At 41.7% G+C, this 21,304-nt stretch overlaps 1 protein-coding gene across 11 annotated transcripts in view; it reads left to right on the top strand.

The window, feature by feature from the left end:
* Window positions 1–21,304, top strand: part of LOC143027327 (diacylglycerol lipase-beta-like) — a 418,191-nt gene that overhangs the window by 23,909 nt on the left and 372,978 nt on the right. For all 11 annotated transcript variants that reach the window (XM_076188602.1, XM_076188608.1, XM_076188615.1 and 8 more), the window contains exon 3: window positions 10,293–10,502. In XM_076188602.1, the coding sequence (XP_076044717.1) occupies window positions 10,293–10,502 (210 nt within the window). The remainder of the gene's footprint in view (window positions 1–10,292; window positions 10,503–21,304) is intronic.

The following is a 21,304-nucleotide window of genomic DNA, read 5'->3' on the forward strand; positions in this document are numbered from 1 at the left end:
GGGTGTACTGCTATGTAGTATAGCAGGTGTGCTGTATTTGTGGAGGCTGCAGCAAGTGTTTGTGTGCCTCTCATGTCAAGGTGAGCCTTGACTTTGAGGACTTTTGTTTCATAGCATAGATGGTCTCTAGGTGTTGTATTTGTGCAGCCTGTAATTGTTTTTAAGGTTTTGTTATGTATGGTCTGAAGGATGTTGAGGTGTGTTTCACTGAGATTAGGTGCCCATGCTGGACTAGCATAATACATCACTGAGTGTATGCATTGTTTGTATATTGTAGTATTTGTTTGTTTTGTCCAAATGTTGTTCCAGTGATTGATTTAAGTGCATTAAGTCTAGGTGTGCATTTATTTTTTTATGTTTGTGATGTGTTGTTTAAATGACATGGATGTATTGTATGTTACATCAAGGATTTTTGGTGTGTGTGTGGTATTGGAGTGTTGTTGATATAGAGATGAGGTATGTATTTGTGTTTTTCCTCATGGTTTATCTGGCAGGCTGGGGACCAGTTTGGTTGCTGCCCTTTATGTTCTTTTGATCTTGTGTATATCCTTCACTGAGTGTGGGGGACCATACTACTGGTGCATATTCCAGTCTTGGACGTATCAGGGTTTTGATGAGTTTATTCATCATCCTTTCATCCATATAGTGGAATGCTACTTTGATCTTCTGCCGGAGTCCATATGTTTCTCCCACAATCCTGCTATGTCTGTCAGGGGATAGGTTGTTTTTATCAAGACTCCCAGTTCTTTCTCCTTTGCTTTTGTAATGGGTTCACTTCCCAAGGAATGGTTTAAGGATGGCTTTTTACTACTATTGCCCATGTCTAGTACTTTGCATTTTTTTATATTGAGCTTCATTTCCCATTCTTGGCTCCATGCAAAAATAATGTCTAGATCTTTTTGCAATAGTCTACCATCTTCCTCATTTTTCACTCTTTTTATGATTTCTGCATCATCTGCAAACATATTGGCATAGTTTGTTGTTCTCTCCATTATGTCATTGGTATAGACAAGAAACATTATTGGTGCAAGCAGTGAACTTTGTGGAACTCTGCTCATTACTGTTCTTCAGCTTGACATCTTATCCTTTACTACTGTCCTCGTGTATCGTTCCTCCAAAACGTCTTTTATCCATTCTAGAAGCTTGCCACTCAATCCTCATCCGTGCTCCAATTTCCACATAAGCTGACTGTTAGGTACTATATCAAATGCCTTCTCTAGGTCAAAGTACACACAGTCCACCCACCCTTCTCTCTCTTGCAGTACATCAATGACTCTTGAGTAAAAGCTTAAAAGGTTTGACACACACAATCTTCCAGATCTGAAGCCAAATTGACTGTCACAATTTTCATCTTTTCAAGATATTTGGTCCATCAATCTTTTACAATCCTTTCACATAATTTCACTATTGTGGTGGTTAGTGATACTGGCCTATAATTTAGTGATGTCTCCTTGTTTCTATCTTTGTGAATTGGCACCACATTTCCCTTTTCCAATCAAGTGTCACAGTGCCTTCTTTCATTGAACATGTAATAAGACAGTGGATCTTGTCAGCTAGTTGTTCTCTACATTCTTTAAGTATCCAGTTTGAGATCCTTTCAGGTCCTGAAGATTTTGCCACATCCAATAATCCCAAGAGATTGAGCACTTCCCTCACTTCTACATTCATATCTGCTAAACCTGGTTTTTTGCTCCCCTGGCTTTTCTTAAAAAAAAAATTGTGCTCTTTTGTGAAGACCGATTGGAAACTTTCATTTATTGTTTCTGCCTGAGCTGAGGTCTCTTCAAAGACCTCACCACCCATTATTGACTTGGTTATTTCTTCCCTGTCTCTCAATTTTCCACTTATAAACCTGTAAAACAGTTTTGGTTCCTCTGCATTTATCTATTATACTTCTTTCAAATTGCTTTCTTCCTCCCTTCAAATTATTGTATAGTCATTCCTAGCTTGTTTGTAAGCTTTTGTTTTATTGCTTCTTTTCTTTCTCGATTTTCCCCAAGCTATATCCCTGGCCTTTTTTGCAATCTCACATTTTTTGTTAAACCAGTCCTGTTTCTGCTTCATCCTTTCTGTAGTGTTTTGCACATGTTTGTTCATTCTTAGGTTGTAAATGTCAAGAACGATTTCCCATTTCCTTCTTATTCCTGTGGCATTCATGAATTCCTCTCAGTTTGTTCCTTCAGAGAATCTTTTCAACCCTAAATAATCTGCTTTCCTAAAATTGGGTCTTCTTTGGCTCTATTTCCTCATCCTCCAGCAGAAATTCAGTTGTAATATGGTCACTTTTTCTTATTAGACAAAAGTAGTTCAAGGAGCTGCTGATCTCTAGTTCTTTAGTTAGTAACAGATCTAATCTTGTGGGAATATCATCTTCTCTTACCTGGATCATTTCCTTTACCCACTGGGTCATTGTGTTCTCCATTGCTATACTCAACAGGGTATTTCTCCAGGAATCCGCTTTGTTGCTTGCTTCCCATTCCTCCCAGTTGAGCTCACCGCAATTAAAATCTCCAATAAGGACTGTGTTGCTACTTTGTTTAATATTTTTCTTTAGGAAAAGAGCTGTATCCAATAACATTTCTTAATATTCAATTTCACTCCAAGCCCTTGTCTTGGAGGGAACATATGCCACCATGAAGTCTCTTTTATTGTGTCCTTTAGTACTAATCATTAGGTGAATTGCTTCACCTGTGTATAGATGATACTGTTATGCAAGGAAGGGTGGTCGGGTGTGCTTATATATATGAATGATATTTTCACATAGCTCGAAGGGATTTCTCCCCATCTTCTCTTTTTCTGCATGAGGGGATGGAGAGGGGAGTTCACAGATTAAATTTAGTGACCTTGCTAGGGATATACTGTGTTATGCTACATTGCTTCTGACCCAGAGCAGTGGACAGAGTACAGGGATGACCCGTCATCTGTAAGGAGCAAAGATGAAAGGGGGAAAAGGGTGGTGGATGGGAGTAAGTACATACCTTTGACTTGACTACCTTCCTTATAAAGGGGAAAAAGCTCTTGATATATAGATAGATTAGTTGCTTTTGTTTTATTGGAATAGTCCATGCTGTTGTGTATTGTTGTTATGAATCCACCTTTGTGGACTCTTCTCTAACAGTTGTGTATTCAGTGAATGTAAGCAGTGTGGATGATGCTGTTAGTTTATTTTCTAGCAGTAGTGCTCTGTATATGTTATGTTTATGTAGCAATTGAAGCAGCTCCATGTGTTTATAATACCATTGATGTGTATTTGTAGTATGTTTAGAGTTTTTATGCTAGCATATTTGTGGGTTTGTTGATTTATGGTGGCTACTGTTTTAACTCCTTTATATTGGTTTGTATTGGCCAATGTGGTGCATTTTAGGTGAACCCATATGTAGCATGTTACACTGATGGATGTGTGAGTACTTGATAGGTTTTGTCCTTGAAGCACATGTGTATGGACTAGAGTTGGTGTTTATGTCTAGCTAGAAGGTGTGGGAGGGCAGGCATCAGAGCACTAACCTTCTAATGTGAAAAAAAAAATAATAATAAGAAAGGGGAGACATGTTGATAGATAGTAATAGAGAGGAAAGAGTGAATTTCTTGGCCTCATCTGGAGATCAGGTAGCAATCCTTTGGGACCTCGCCTCTTTGCGTAGGTAGGGATAAACCTATGCCTTTGCAGCTTGGCTTTCTCCATCAGCTCTATCTTTCCCCAAATATGGTAATATTTTAGAAGCAGAATACATACATACATACACCAAGGCTTTTTCCCCCTTTCAAGGGAGGTAGCCAAAAAGGGAAAGGCATAAAAACACTCCCACCCATTTCATCCCTAAATACACTCCACACCCCTCCCACCCTCCCTCTCATCTGAGCACCACCTGGATGACGGGTCATCCCTGCACCTTGCCCACCGCCCTGGGTCAGAAGCAGTGTCACAAGACACAGCACATCCACAGCAAGGCCGGTTCATTTAATCGGCGACCCCCCCTCTCCGTCCCCCCTTGCATATAAGGAGAGGACGGGGAGAAATCCCTTCGGGCTGCGTCAAAATTTGCTTACACATACTACCTCACCCCCACCCCCCCGCCCATTCCTCCTCATGCAATCACAACATCATCCATATACAACCATTCTCCACTCACCTCTGTCTTCCGTCCTCTCCCTTCCTTCCTCAACAGACATTCCCCTCTTCCCCAAAGCCCCCTTCACCCCATCCATCCACCTCATCCTAGGACGTCCCCTCATGTTCACTCCCTCCACATCTGCCTTCCATACCTCTGTTACTAGTCTTTCTTCACTCATTCTTCCCATGTGTCCAAACCATCCCAATATTCTTTCAACAACCCTATCTCCCAGCTCCTTTTTCAACCCTGTTCTCCTCCTCACCTCATTTCTCACTCTATCTAGCCTAGTAACCCCCATCATACTTCTCAGACACCTCATCTCAAACACATTCAAACTCCTTCTCTCTTCTTCTCTTATGTTCCACGTTTCTGCCCCATACAGTGCTGTTGGCACAATCACTCCTTCATACAGTCTCCTCTTCGCATCCATTCCTAAATGTCTATTCCTCATTACACTCTTTAATCCACTAAGGCATTTACTCGCTTCTCTCAATCTACATTCTACCTCCACCTTCACTCCACCTTTTCCTGCCACATTTGCACCCAAGTATCTAAAACTATCCACTTCCTCCAGTCGCTCTCCCTTAACCACTTCACTCCGGACTTAAATCTCGCGGGCAGCAGCCAATGCCAGCCGTACGACGTGTCGTAATAATACTCGCATCATAAAATATAGTCACCGCTTATATCGATCGTTCTCTCTTTCACCCGCAAATTTTGAAAACCACAGAGAATGGGATTCAGGGCACATTTGGAAGAATGTAAAAACACAGGGGCGACTACAATAAATATAATCAAGACGCCGATATGGCAGCGTCGCGAATCCACTTGCTCCTCATGACGCCTACGTGTGCGGCACCGTATGGAAGGGGTTAATGCTCACTTCCAGTCTACTGCCACTTTCACCCCTTGTACATCTCATCACCTTACTTTTACCCACATTTATCTTTAGCTTTCTTCTATCACATACTCTCCCAAACTCTGCCACCAGCTTCCTCAATCCCTCCTCCAATGCTGCCACAAGCGCAGTGTCGTCTGCAAACAACAGCTGGCTCACCTCCCACTTTTCTCCATTTTCTTTAACCATCTCCAATCCCTGACCCACTACCCTTGCATTCACCTCTCGCACCACCCCATCCATGTATAAGTTGAACAGCCAGGGCGACATAACGCATCCTTGACGAAGTCCCACCTTTACGTCAAACCACTCACTCTCTCCATTTCCAATCCTGACACAAGCTCTACTACTCTCATAAAAACTCTTGACAGCTCCCATAAGCTTTCCTCCTATCCCATAAATCTGCATAACCTCCCAAAGTGCCTTTCTGTCTACCCAATCATAAGCCTTTTCCAGATCCATAAAAGCCCAAAAAACATCCTTCCCCTTTCCTATAGCTTTCTCACATAAAAAATATTAATTGTGAGTCACCAAACCTTTTTAGACCAGAGAATATGTACATAAAGGTAGTTTTATGAAAAGGATAACAGGTCTTTATATTTGGGCATGCCTGTGTCAAATTATGATGTACTGGAATAAATGCATAATGTCTTAAAAGCAAATACATGAGCTCAGTCATACACTGAGGTGGGGAGTGATCGTGAGTGTCCGAAATGATATCTCTGCAGTGCTAGTCAATTGTGTTAACACGGAATTAGCAAAAATGAAGGAAAACAACGACCTGAAAGCTAATCACGAACCAGAGCCATCTGGTGTCAGTCTGTCGAACCGCAATGTAAACAAACATTCCCGAAACACGTGTATCAAAAACGACAAAGAAGATTTTCCAGGATTTAGTAAGTATGAAAGCAGTCACTTAAGTCGATTATTAGAGATAGAGAGGGATATGAAGAAAAATAGGATACGGTGGGAGAATTAAATTATGGATATCATTGGACTAATGGACTGCTTAGCACAAGCAAATCACGAAATTTCTGAACTAAGAAAAACCAACTTGGATCTTACAAACGAGATTAAAGAAATGAAAAGGGATATAAATGAGCTGAAGAGTGATAATGAAAAGAAGAGAATTAATTATAATACCTTACCTTACTGTCGTGCCATATCCTCTTGGACTTCGGCAACCATGGAGCGCCACCGTTCACGGTCCCTAGTTACTTGTAACATCTGTGCTGGTTTGAGTTGTTTTCCTGTTGCCCTCATCAGCCCGTCCATATACTTCTCCCTCTGCTTTCCTCTTGCTCTCCTTCCCTCCACCATTCTTGTCATCACCACCTCTTCCAACCCTTCCCTCCTCATTATATGTCCTAAGAATTGCAACTGTCTTTTCCTTATTATTGTCATCATGACAGCAATGATAATAACAATAGTGAAAACTTAAAGAAAGAGGTGAACAATAAATCACAAGAAATGACGGAAAAAATTGAAGAGAACCTAGGTGAGGAAAGTATTCAGAAAATTAAGAAGTTGAAGGAAAACATTGAAAATAAGGAAATTGCTTTCAAAGAAATAGTCAAGCAGCAAATGCAGGATAATGCAAAAGACACAATTATCCAAGTGATTAACGAAAAAGCTAATTGGGTCAGAGATACAGTAGATAGGAAAAAATGTATTGTGGTATATGGACTAAAAGAAAAACAGGGTTTGGCGAGGTACATGAGAGAAAAAGAAGAAAAAGAGACAGCAGTAGAAATCCTAAATGAAATTCAGGGGGGAGACTGAGATGCAGCCAAAGACCTGGACAAGACATATAGAATTGGTCACTATTCTAAGGATAGAAATCGACCTCTAAAGATGAAATTAAGGTCACAGATGGTAGTAGAAGACATTTTTGAAAAAGTAGGCAACTTGGCAAGGAGTGAAAAGTACAATAAGATATGGATAAAAAGAGAAATGAATACTGAGGAATTAGAAAAAGAAAAGTCACTAAGAGAAGAAGCATAGGAAAAAAAATTATGAGAACAGAGACAGAGCAAGGAATTCCAGTGGAGAGTAATTGACATGAGATTGAGGAAATGGCACATCAAAACGAAAAAACCAAGGACAGAAAAAATAATGGAGAAGGAAGAAAATTAAAAGTGGCCTATACTAACATTGACAGATTAATTTCAGGTCTGAATGAACTCAATGATTACCTGTTAGAAGAAAAACCAGACATAATAGGATTTGTAGAGACTAAACTAAGAGGTGAAATACCATCCATCGATATTGGACAGGAACTATATAATTACTGAATAAAAAACGGGGACAGGAAACAGGGAGGAGGAATCATATTCTTGGCCAAGAAAGACTCAAACATGACAAAAATTGCGGAGGGCAAAGGTAATGTTGAACTGATCATGATAAAAGTCGAAGGCAAGAATATGAAAAGTAGAAAGTTTGTGGTGACCTATGTGCCCCCAAAAACGAACGCTTGGAAAGAGAACGAACATACAAAAATGCTAGAAGATACAAGGAAATCACTAAATGAGATACTAATGGGCAGGAGTAATCTGGTAATTATGGGGGACTTCAATTGCAAAGGAATTTGTTGGGATAACATGACAGTGCAAGGAGATGACTTGTGGGGTAATGTACTGCTGGACATGACCATGGAATATACAATGACCCAATGGGTCAGCGAAAACACCAGATACAGAGGCAATGAAGAGCCGTTGAAACTAGATTTAATATTTACAACAGAACCTGAAATTGTGGACAAAATACATTACAAGATACCAATTGGAAAGAGTGACCATATACTCATCGAAATTGTACTAAAGGAAGAAATAGACATGGAGAGGAACAAAAAGCATAGGAAAGGAAGATTGATGTACAACAAAACAGACTTTGCAAAACTAAAGATATTCTTCCAGAATGCAAACTAGGAAAAATTCTATATGGAAGAGACAAAAGTGGATGAGAAATGGAATATCTTGGTGGAAAATTACAATGAAGGGGTAAACAGGCATGTACCAAGACAAAAGCGAGAGAGAGAGTACATCAAATGTTGGTTCAACAAAAGATGCAGTGAGGCAAAAGACAGAAGGGACAAAGCTTGGAAAAGGTGGAGAAAAGATAAAAAACATAGTAAATGGCAAATTTATATAAACTATAGAAATGAGTATGTTAATGTGAGAAGAGAGGAGAAAAGGAACCATGAAAAGGATATTATAGATAAATGCTAAGATCAACCCAAACTATTCTATCGATATGTGAATGGTAAACTTAAAAACAAACAGGAAATGGTGAAACTACGCCAAGGAAATATAGAATACACAGAAGAATTAGAAATGGCCGAAGTCATGAACAATCACTTTAAACCTGTCTTCACCAGAGAGAAAATACAAAATTGGGACAAAGATAATAATAAGCAATCTCCCCACATGAGTGAGTTTACAACAACACAAAAAGAAATATCAGAACACCTATCAAAACTGGACGTCAGAAAATCACATGGCCCGGATGGTATTGCAAATTGGATTCTAAAGGAATGCAAAGAAGAACTAACGGACAAAATACACAACATAATAGATAGCTCACTCAAAGAAGGAAATATACCTAAAGACTGGAAAAATGCTAACATTGTACCAATATATAAAGGAGGAAACAAGGAAGAACCCACCAACTATAGGCCAGTATCACTAACAAGCACTATAGCCAAAATTTGTGAGAAAATCATCAAGAATAGATGGGTAAAACAACTGGAAGAAAACATATTAAACCCAAGACAATTTGGGTTCAGACAAGGAAGATCATGCACCACAAACTTAATATGCTTCTACTCAAGACTAATAGACATAGTGCAAGAAAAAAATGGATGGGCTGATTGTGCCTTCCTAGACTTGCAAAAAGCTTTTGACAAAGTACCACACAAAATTACTAAAAAAAAACTGGAACACATAGGAGGAATACAAGGGAACCTACTGAAATTGATGGAGGACTTCCTGACTGGTAGAAAGATGAGAGTAGTGCTCAGAGAAAAATATTCAGATCGGAAAGAGGTGATCAGTGGAGTACCACAAGGATCTGTATTGGCACCAATAACGTTTGCTATTCATGTGAATGACATGGACGATGATGTAAAATGTTACAGGAGCTTCTTTGCAGAGGATGCCAAACTGTTAAGGAAAGTAGAAACTGATAAGGACTGTGAAGCACTGCAGGAAGACCTGAATAAGGTATGGAACTAGAGTCAGAAATGGGAAGTGGACTTTAATACTAAGAAGTGTAGCATAATGGAGTTTGGAAAAAGCAAAAACAGAATATCAGGAAAATATACAATTGGAACCAAGGAGGTAAAGAGGGCAGTATCCGAAAAAGATTTGGGAGTAATTATCACAAACGACTTGTACTATGATAAACAGATTAACAGAATTGTCTGGGAGGCTTACAACTTGCTAAGATCAATAAAAGTGGCATTTGCATACTTGGACAAAGACATGATAAAAAACATTGGTTACATTGATAAAGCCTAAACTAGAGTATGCAGTGACATTGTGGTCACCCAGTACCAAAAAGAATATAAAGAAAATAGAAAGAATCCAGAGAGCAGCAACAAAAATGGCACCTGCACTTGCAAACCTATCATATGAGGAGAGATTGGCTAAACTGGAGTTACTGATGCTGGAGCAAAGAAGAGAGAGAGGTGACCTACTGACCATCTACAGAATCATGAAAGCCACAGAGATACTCAATAGAGAGGACTTACTAAACTGGGACAAGAGAAACACAAGAGGACATGGAAAGGAAATAAAAAAACATAGCTACAGAAGAGATCTGAAGAAAAACAGTTTTCCACATAGAGTATTGGACACTTGGAACAAACTGGATAATGAAATAATATGCGCAAAAACCATTCATGAGTTTAAAAACAAACTAGACACTGCGAGATACAAAGGTGGGACACCACGAGCATAGCTCCCCTTCCCGCAAAATACAACTAGCTAAATACACTTTAGATACTGAAATGTATAACTTAGAAATTATAGCAGTTTATAGATGCTTATATTTCTATCATGGCTTTGCTTGCTTTCATAGATATTGTGATTATTTTAGTTATTTGTAAATGCAATGGTTTTTAATACTTCAAGGAAATGATCATAATTTTGGTTTAGGTACATGTGAGTTGCCCAATGAAGAGGCTTAAATATTTGTAGAAAAAAGTATACATTTAAATAGTATCTTAATTTAGTATATTTCCATACAAGTATTATATAGATGTTTTAAATTCATTACTTCAGGTTGGCCCTTATAATCTGGCTCTTCATCTGGCATGAAATCAACACTGAACTTTGCATCAATGGTTGGCATCTTCGTATGTACCTTATTGGTGTCATGGTGATCCTGGGGTCAACTTTAATCTTGACAATAGTACTCACATGCCATAGCATGCGTGGCACAATTATGCACACAGCACCAAGAAGGCATGTCCCACTGCTGCTACTTCTAAGGTAAGTCTTGACTGAATTGTGTTTACCAAATTGTATATATATATAATTGTAGTACTGTACATTGGAAAGGAGCAATGCTAATGGGGCCCTTTCTCATGCCCTCCAAATTATCATACCAAACTTGAAATCCATGTATAGTTCCAATTTGGTCTATATCTTTATCCAATTATCATACTTAGATTTGATTTAATGTATTGTTCCAACTTGGGCTATATCACCTTCTAAGCTGTTCCAAGTATTTATGCATCTATAAAATGAGAAGAGTGTAGAGGAAATGGAGGCTTTTTGGTGATGAGTGCATAGAGGGTATAGGGAGAAATGTCAATGTAGTGCTATTGGGAGATCTTTATGCTAGGGTAGGAGATGAACCAATAGATGGAGTGGTTGGGAAGTGTGGAGTGCCAGGAAAAAGTTGTAGTGGAGAGTTGATGGTGGAGATTTGTCTAGAGAATTGATGATACGTAGAAAGGAAGTCAAGCATAAGTGCACATGGGAGAGGGTGGTGGATGGAAGGGTGGTGGATAGGGTTTTAGTGGACTGTAGTGGTAACCAGGAGAAGAGTAGCAAGAATTTTGGATGTGTGTTCTTAGGATAGAGAGTGGGGGAATATCAGATAATTTTTTGGAGGAAGATGAGAGTGGAGGATAGATGGAGAAAGAGGAAAAGGACAGAAGGTAGGGAGGTGCTTAGGGGTAACCTGGTTAAATGAGAAAGAAAAAGAGGAGTACAAGAAGAAGCTGAGAGAAGAGTGAGAGGGAGGGAAGGATAGAGTAGCACTAAGAGTGGAGGAGGAATGAGGATGTTTCAAGGAGGGAGTCATAAGATGTGCAAAAATGGTGTGTGGAACAAGGAGAATGGGAGAAAATAGAAGATGATGAAGCAAAGAAGGTGGTAGAAGAGAAGAAACGAACATTCACAGATTGGTTGTAAAATAAGATAAATCATATGAAAGGTGCAAAGAAAAGAGAAAAGAAGTAAAACATAAGATACAGGAAGGAAAACGGAGATCAGATGTGAAATGGAGGAAGAGTATGACAAAAATTTTTGAAAGTAATAAAAGGATGTTTTGGAAAGACATTAAGAGAGGAAGAGAAGGCGAACTAAGTAGAGAAGAAAAGGTAAAAGGTGCAGATGGAGAGATGGTAATGGAAGAGACAATGGTAAGAGGAAGATGGGTGGAGTTGTTGAATGTGAAGGAAGATAGGGAGGGAAAGGTAGTTGTTGTTGTCGTTCCCTAGACTGTCTGTCCGAGCAGTCCCGTCTCCCCAAGGAAGGCCACAGCCGAAACTGGGTTTTCCCACAAATCCTTTATAGAGTGTATGTTGTGTTGTTTGCGTGCATGATTGTGTATAATGCAGTCTTCCATTATGTGTTGTATGGTATGGGGTGAAGTGCTACATCCTGGGCAGCTGTTCACAACACGGTCGTCCAGTCTCTTCTGGTAGCTTAGAAGTGCTGGGTGGTGACCGCATCGCAGTCTGGCCAAGTGGACTCTGTCTTTTCGTGGGAGAGAGGATTCAGAAGGGTGGATATCAGGGGGTCTGGCATGCAGCAGTGTGTTGTCTTTCAGTGTGTTAATGGAGCGGTGAGTGATATGATTATGAATATGTTTCCGGAGGCTGGTATTTGGTGGTTGTGGAGGAAGAGAAGAGAGTATCTGTGCGTAATAAAGGTCTTTGGGTGTAGTTTTAATGTTTCTTGGTGTGTGTGGGTGTTCTGCTATGTAGTGTAGCGAGTGTGATGTGTTTGTGGTGGCTGCAGCAAGTGTTTGTGTGCCTCTCATGTCGAGGTGGTCCTTGACTTTGAGGACTTTTGTTTCATGGTGTAAATGGTCTGTAGGTGTTGTATTTGTGCAGCCTGTAATTGTTTTTAGGGCTTTGTTTTGTATGATTTGAAGGGTGTTGTGGTGTGTCTCACTGAGATTAGGAGCCCATGCAGGACTCGCATAATTCATCACTGAGCGTATGCATTGTTTGTATATTGTTATATTAGTTTCTTTGTTTTGTCCAAATGTTGTTCCAGTGATTGACTTAAGTGCGTTAAGTCTAGGTGTGCATTTGTTTTTTATGTTTGTGATGTGTTGTTTGAAAGACATGGATGTATCGTATGTTACACCAAGAATTTTCGGTGTGTTTGTGTGTGGTATTAGAGTGTTGTTGATGTAGAGATGAGGTATGTATTTGTGTTCTTTTGTCCAGTTGGTGAGAAGTGTTGCTGTAGATTTGGTTGGAGCTATTTTGAGTCTGTTTGTGATGAACCATGTGTTGAGTGTGTCAAGGTAAGGCTGGATTATTTCTGCAGCTTTGTCTGTGTTACGATGTGTGCATGTGATTGTTATGTCGTCTGCGTAGGAAGAGATTTGTATTTCTGAGGTGTCTGGTGTGGGTAAGTCATGCATGTATAGATTAAATAATGTGGGGGATAGAACTGAGCCTTGTGGTACTCCGTTCTTAATGTTTCTGATGTGCGATGATTGGCCATTATATGACACATGAGCAACGTCTACGTCGTGGGACCACCCCCCAACCCCAAGAGTTGGGGGCCAATCAGCAGCAACCACCCCTGGCCATCAGCTCTACGCAGATGGCACCGATCCCCAAGGAGGAGCTACGCCTACCTGGGGGAAAGGTAGTTGTAGTGGGAGGTGCTAAGAAAATGACGGTGATGAATGAGGAAAATGGAGGAGAAATGAGAAAAGATGAGGTGAAAGCAGTTAAGATGATGAGAGCAGGTAAGGCACTTGGGTTAGATGAGTGTCATGCCAAGTGTCTTAAAAAGGGAGGTACAGTGATGGTGGGCTGGTTGGTGAGGTTGTTTAATGTTTGTCTAAAAGAGGGTAGAGTGCTGGAGGACTGGAGGAGTGCTTGTATAGTTCTGATTTACAGGGAAAAAGAGGACAAGTGTGAGTGTAGTAGTTCCAGAGGGATCAGTTTCTTGTTTGTAGTTGGGAAGGCTTATGGAAGGGTTTTGATTGAGAGGATTAGGAAAGGAACAGAGGGAGTAATTGGTGAGGAACAGTGTGGGTTTAGGACAGGGGTTGCATGGATCTGATTTTTGTGGTGATTGCAGATATGTGAGAAAGCTTTAGGAAAAGATAAGGATGTATTTTGGGCCTTTATGGATTTGGAAAAGGCTTATGACAAGGTAGACAGGAAGGCACTGTGGGAAGTATTGCAGATATATGGGATAGGAGGAAAGCTCTTGAGAGCAGTCACGAGTTTTTACAAGAGTAGTAGAGCCTGTGTTAGAATTAGAAATAAAGAGAGCGAGTGGTTTGAGGTAAAGGTGGGACTTCACCAGGGGTGTGTCATGTCGCCACAGCTGTTCAATGTGTACGTGGATGGGGTGGTGGAAGAGGTAAATACAAGGGTAATGGGCTAGGGATTAGAGATGGTTAAAGAAAATGGAGAAAAGTGGGAGATGAGCCAGTTGTTGTTTGCTGATGACTGCACTTGTAGCAAGATCAGAGGAGGTGTTAAGGAAGTTAGTGACAGAGTTGTTGTTTTTGTTGTCGTTCCCTAGACTGTCTGTCCGAGCAGTCCCGTCTCCCCAAGGAATGCCACAACCGAAATTGGGTTTTCCCACAAATCCTTTATAGAGTGTATGTTGTGTCGTTTGCATGCATGATTGTGTATAATGCAGTCTTCCATTATGTGTTGTATGGTATGGGGTGAAGTGTTACATCCTGGACAGCTGTTCACAATGCGGTCATCCAGCCTCTTCTGGTAGCTTAGAAGTGCTGGGTGGTGGCCGCACCGCAGTCTGGCCAGGTGGACTCTGTCCTTTTGTGGGAGAGAGGATTCAGAAGGGTGGATACCGGGGGGTCTGGCATGCAGCAGTGTGTTGTCTTTCAGTGTGTTAATGGAGCGGTGAGTGATATGATTATGAATATGTTTCCGGAGGCTGGTATTTGGTGGTTGTGGAGGAAGAGAAGAGAGTATCTGTGTGTGATACAGGTCTTTGGGTGTTGTTTTAATGTTTCTTGGTGTGTGCGGATGTTCTGTGACAGAGTTTGAGAAGGTGTGTGTAAGAAAGAAGTTGAAGATAAATGCGGGTAAAAGTAAGGTGATGAGATGTATAAGGGGAGATGATGGCAGCAAATTGGAAGTGAACATTAAGGAAGAGAGACTGGCGGAAGTGGATAGCTTTAGATACTTGGGGTGAATATGGCAGGAGTGTGGTGAGGGGAGTAGGGGATGTACATATTCTGGGGGGGGAGAGTGGGGGAGTGTCAGATTGTTTTTTGGTGGAAGGTGAGTTGGGGTCGGGGTGGGTGAGGAGGGAGAGGGGCACAGGAGGTGGGGGTGCTTGGAGTGAACTGCTTGAGTGAGAAGGGGGAGGAGAGGGAGTACAGGAGGGGGGGCAGGAGGGGGGTGGAGGTGTGTGAAGGGGGTTGTGGAATGGGGAGGACAGCAGGAGGTAGAAGGGGGTGGCGAGATGATGTAGCAGGGAAGGTTGTAGAAGAGAGGTGGTGAGCTTTCACAGATTGCAGAGTAGGATGAGGGAATCATGTGGAAGGTGTGGGGAAAGGAGAAGAGAAGTGGAGCATGGGATAGGGGATGCAGAGAGGAAGGCAGATGTGAGGTGGGGTGGGAGTGTGACTGAGAATTTTGAAAGTAGTAAAAAATGTTTTGGAAAGGAATTGAGAGAGGAGGAGGAGGAGGCGAATCAAGTGGAGAAGAAAGGGTGAGAGGTGCAGATTGGGAGATGATGGTGGAGGGAGGGCAGTGAAAGGTGGGCAGTGTTTTGGGGAGTTACTAAATGTGAAGGAGGATAGGGAGGGAGGGGTGGTGGGGTGGGAAGTGCTGGGAAAATGACTGTGATGAGTGAGGAAAGTGGAGAAGTGAGGAAAGATGGGGTGAAGGCAGTTGTTGGGATGATGAGAGTAGGTGGGGCACCTGGGCTGGATGGGTGTCATGCAGAGTGTCTGAAGGGGGGAGGTGCTGGCTGGTGAGGTTGTTTAGTTTTTGTTTGGTAGAGAGTGGAGTGCCAGAGGGCTGGGAGGGTGCCTGTGTGGTTCCTTTTTTTTACAAGGGAGGGGGGGGTACAGGTGTGAGTGTGGGGGTTTCAGAGGGACTGGCTTGTTAAGTGTGGTTGGGGGTGCTTGTGGGAGGGTCTTGGTTGAGAGGATTGGGAGAGGAATGGAGGGAGTGGTTGGTGAGGAGCAGTGTTGGTTTGGGGTGGTGGGGGTTGCATGGATCAGATTTTTGTGGTGGAACAGATATGTGAGAAAGCTATGGGAAAGGGTAGGGATGTTTTTTGGGGGTTTTGTGGGTCTGGAAGGGGTTTGTGACAGGATAGACGAGAGGGGCACTGTGGGAGGTGTTGCAAATGTGTGGGATAGGAAGAGGGTTTTTAAGAGCAGTCGGGAGTTTTTGTGAGAGTGGTAGAGCTTGTGTTGGGATTAGAGGTAGAGAGAGTGATAGGTTTGAGGTGGGGGTGGGACTTTGTCAGGGATGTGTTGTGTCACCTTGGCTGTTCAATTTATGCATGGATGGGGTGGTGCAAGAGGTGAGTGCAGGGCTGATGGGTTGGGGGTTGGAGATGGTTAGAGAGGGTGGAGAAAAGTGGGAAATGGGCTGGTTGTTGTTTGCTGGCAATGCTGCGCTTGTGGCAGGATGGGGGGGGAGGTTGGTGGCAGGGTTTGGAAGGATGTGCAGGGGAAAGAAGTTGAAGATGAATGTGGGTGGGAGTAGGGTGATGAGATGTTCAGGGGGGAGGGTGGCGGCAGACTAGGGGTGAGTGTTTGGGGAGAGAGACTGGAAGAGGTGGATGGTTTTGGATGCTTGGGTGTGAGTGTGGTGGGGGGGAGTGGAGGTGGAGTGGATTGGGAGTGAATGCCTTGGGGGATTGGAAAATGTGGTGAGAGGTGGACATTTGGGAGTGGATGGTGGGGGGATTGTGTATTTACCTAGTTGTATTATATGGTAAGGGAGCTATGCTCATAGTAACCTGTCTTTGTATCTCTGAGCATCTAGTTTGTTTTTTAATTCTTGTATAGTTTTTGCACATACTATTTTTTCGTCCAATTTGTTCCAGATATCTCTCACTCTTTGTGGAAAATTATTCTTTTTCAGATCTCTTCTATAACTATCCTTTTGAGTTTCTTTTTGTGTCCTCTTGTTTTTCTTCTGTCCCACTTTAATAAATCTTCTCTATCAAGAACTTCTATACCTTTTGTGATTCTGTAAATGGCCAGTAGATCTCCACTTCTTCTTCTTTGTTCCAGGGTTGTTAGTTCCAGTTTGGACAACCTTTGTTCATATGTCAATTTTGAAAGTGTTGGTGCCATCTTTGTCGTTGCTCTTTGGATTCTTTCTAATTTCTTTATATTCTTTTTTGTGTTAGGTATCCATCATGTTGCAGTGTACTCCAATCTTGATCTTATCAGTGTGACTAACATTTTCTTTACCATTTCCTTATCCATGTAGTGAAAGGCCACCTTTATTGTTCTTAGTAAATTATAGGTTTCTCCGACTATTTTGTTTATATGCTTATCTGGTGACATGTCTTTGCTAATAATTACTCTAGGTCCTTTTCCGAGCTAACTTTCTTTACTTCTTTTGTATATACATACATATACCAAAGGCTTTTTCCCCCTTACACGGGGGGTAGCCAAAAAGAAAAAGGCATAGAAACCACTCCCACCCATTCCATTCCCTACATATTCCACTCCCCTCCACCCTCCTCCCTCCGACTTATCTTGGCACCTCCTGGATGACGGGTCATCCCTGCATCCTGTCCACTGCCCTGGGTCAGAAGCAGTGTCACAAGACAGCACATCCACAGCAAAGCCGCTTCATAAATTCGGTGACCCCCCCCTCTCCATCCCCCCATGCAGAAAAGGAGAAGACGGGGAGAAATCCCTTCGGGCTGTGTCAAATTTGTTCTCATACATACTTCCTCACCCCCCATCCTCCACCCACTCCCCCCTCATGCATCACAGCATCATCCATACACAACCCTTCTCCATTCACCCCTATCTTCTGTCCTCTCCCATCCTTCCTCAACAGACATTGCTCTCTTGTGCAATGCCCCTTTCACCCCATCCATTCTTTTGTACCAACCTTATATTGCCCTGATATTCTATTTTTGATTTTTCCAAACTCCATTATACTGCATTTCTTGATGTTAACCTCTTCAGTACGGTTCAAAATCTCGCGGGCAGCATTAGCTGCCAGACGTACGATGTGTCGTAATAATACTCGCATCATATTAATATAGTCACCACTTATATCGATCGTTCTCTCTTTCACCCGTGAATTTTGATAACCATAGAAAATGTGATGAAGGCAGTTTAGAGAGTATGTCATTACGCAGGGGCAACTGCAATAAATATAATCAAGATGCCGATACGGCAGCCTCGCGTATCCACTTGCTCCTCATGCCGCCTACGTATGCGGCACCGTATGGAATGGGTTAAAGTACACTTCCCACTTTTGGCTCTATTTCCAGACTTTGTCTAGATCTCACTAAAGTGATTCACATTTTTTCTCTGTTCTTATTTTCTTTAGTAGTTTTGCATCATCTGCAAAGAAGTTCATATAACATTCAACACCTTCATCCATGTTATTTATATATATGGCAAACATTATCAGAGCTAGTACAGAACCTTGTGGGACTCCACTTATCATTTCTTCTCAGGTCGAGTTTTTGTCTCTAACTACCACCCTCATTTTTTTCCCATTCAAGAAATCTTCCATCCATTTTATTAACTTTCCTTGTACACCTGTTGTTTCAAGTTTTCTTATTAGTTTTTTGTGTGGTACTTTATCAAATGCCTTTTGTAAATCTAGAAAGGCTTATGGGAGGGTCTTGATTGAGAGGATTAGGAGAGGAACAGAGGGAGTAATTGGTGAGGAACAGTGTGGGTTTAGGACAGGTAGGGGTTGTGTAGATCAGATCTTTGTGGTAAGACAGATGTGTGAGAAAGCTATAGGAAAAGGTAAGGATGTTTTTTTGGCTTTTATGGATCTGGAAAAGGCTTATGACAGGGTAGACAGGAAGGCACTGTGGGAGGTACTGCAGATATATGGGATAGGAGGAAAGCTGTTAATAGCAGTCAAGAGTTTTTACGAGAGTAGTAGAGCTTGTGTTAGGATTAGAAATGGAGAGAATGAATGGTTTGAGGTAAAGGTGGGACTTCGTCAGGGATGTGTTATGTCGCCCTGGCTGTTCAATCTTTACATGGATGGGGTGGTGCGAGAGGTGAATGCAAGGGTGTCAGAGATTGGAGATGATTAAAGAAAATGGAGAAAAGTGGGAGGTGAGCCCGTTGTTGTTTGCTGACGACACTGCACTTGTAGCAGGATCAGAGGAGGGATTGAGGAAGTTAGTGACAGAGTTTGAGGTGTGTGAAAGAAGGAAGCTGAAGATAAATGTGGGTAAAAGTAAGGTGATGAGATGTACAAGGGGAGAAAGTGACAGCAGGCTGGAAGTGAGCATTAAGGGTGAAAGACTGGAGGAATGTGGCAGGAAAGGGAGGAGTGGAGGTGGAGGTAGAATGTAGATTGAAAGAAGTGAGTAAATGCCTTGGTGGATTGAAAAATGTAATGAGAAATAGACATCTGGGAATGGATGCTAAGAGGAGGTTATATGAAGGAGTGATTGTGCCAACAGCATTGTACAGGGCAGAAACATGGAACATGAGAGAAGAAGAGAGAAGGAGTTTGAATGTGTTTGAGATGAAATGTCTGAAAAGTATGATAGGGGTTACTAGGCTGAATAGAGTGAGGAATGAGGAGGTGAGGAGGAGAACAGGGGTGGAAAGGGAACTGGGAGATAGAGTTGATGAAAGAGTATTAGGATGGTTTGGACACATGGAAAGAATGAGTGAAGAAAGATTAGTAAAAGAGGTGCGGAAGGCAGAGGTGGAAGGAGTGAATATGAGGGGGCATCCTAGGATGAGATGGATGGATGGGGTGAAAGGGGCATTACAAGAGAGAGGAATGTCTGTGGAGGAAGGACGGGAGAGGACAGAAGATAGGGGTGAATGGAGAAGGGTTGTGTACAGATGATGCTGTGATGCATGAGGGGGAGTGGGTGGGGGAATGGGGTGTGAGGAAGTATGTATGAGAAAAAATTTGACACAGTCTGAAGGGATTTCTCCCCGTCTTCTCCTTTTCTGCATGGGGGGACGGAGAGGGGGGGTCGCCAAATTTATGAAGTGGCCTTGCTGTGGATGTGCTGTGTCTTGCGACACTGCTTCTGACCCAGGGCAATGGACAGGATGCAGGGATAACCCGTCATCCAGGAGGTGCCAAGATAAGAGGGAGGGAGGAGGGTGGAGGGGAATGGAATATATAGGAAATGGAATGGGTGGGAGTTGTTTCTATGCCTTTTTCTTTTTGGCTACCCCCTGTGTAGGGGGAAAAGCCTTTGGTATATGTATGTACGTATGTCTATTAGCCTTGAATAAAAAAAAAAAGTCAAGTTGGTGGCACAAGATCTTCCTTGTCTAAAGCCAAATTGTTTTGGATTCAGTATCTTATTTTCTTCCAGATGTTTAATCCATCTACTTTATGTGATTTTTTCACATATTTTAGCTATTGTGCTTTTAAGGGAGACCGGTCTATAGCTTGTTGGGTCTTCCTTATCTCCCCCTTTATATATTGGAACAATATTTGCATTTTTCCAATCTTGTGGTACCTTTCCTTCTTTGAGTGAGCAATCTATTTTAAATATCTTGTCCACTAGCTCATCTATGCATTCTCTTAGTATCCAATTTGCAATTCCATCTGGAGAGTGTGATTTTCTGACATCAAGGATTATTATTTGATCCCTTATTTCTTTTTGTGTTACATTTATTTCTTTTGTTGAGGTGGATCTTTCTACCTTTTCTTCTTCCCAATTATGTGCATTTTCTATTGTGAATACAGACTTAAGATGTTTGTTCATAATTTCAGCCATTTCTACATCTATATATTCCTCATTCCCTTGATGCAGTTTCACTATTTCTTGTTTATTTGTCAGTTTACCATTCTCATACCTGTAGAATAATTTAGGTTGATCCTTACATTTATTTATTTTGTCTTTTTCATAGTTTTGTTTTTCTTCCCCATCTGCTGTATTGGCTGCATGTTATTCTCTGTCTCTTGGGTATTGGCTGCATGTTATTGTGGCAAAGTAGCATACAGTTGATAGTTTAGGGTCTATATGGGGTGCCCTTATGGACCAGAGCCACATATAATTTTGTCTAGGATAGAGGAAGACTGTTCATAGACAAATGATGACACTTTTATTATACTACAACTATCCCTCCGTTATGCTATCTCCCAACCCCTTGTTACTGTCCTGTACCATTTCTCTGAATATTCATTTCTTTTTTTGTCTGCCCTGTGGTGGGGGAAAAGAATGCTGCCACCAAGTCTTCCCACTTCAGTCGTATGAGGCAACAAAAAACAAGATGGGGATAGGACTAGGAATCCTGTTACCTGTAGCCCCAAAGGGAACATTCCTAAAAAAAGTAAAGGCATAAGAGGTGTCTAGGAGTTTTCCAACCAGTAGCCTAAAGTTTGGGTCTTTTCATGTGCGTGGATATGGTATAGATGAGAGTAAAAGAGAAGAGATAGGGAGTATATTTGTGAGAAGAAAGATGTGATGGCATTGAGTGAAACTTAATTAAAAGGGAGGGGCAAGGGTGAGTTTGGGAGTGTAGTTGGGAGGTTCTCAGGAGTGAAGAAAGGATGAGGGAGAGAAGAGGTGGTTATATTAGTAAGTGAAGAGATAGGTAAGCGTGTAGTGGAGTGGAAAGAGGTTTCTTCAAGGTTAATGTGGATGAAGGTGAAGCTAAGAAGGGAGAT

Source organism: Oratosquilla oratoria, chromosome 1 (genome assembly GCF_046742065.1).
Source record: "Oratosquilla oratoria isolate Oo_2021 chromosome 1, ASM4674206v1, whole genome shotgun sequence".
NCBI lineage: Eukaryota > Metazoa > Arthropoda > Malacostraca > Stomatopoda > Squillidae > Oratosquilla > Oratosquilla oratoria.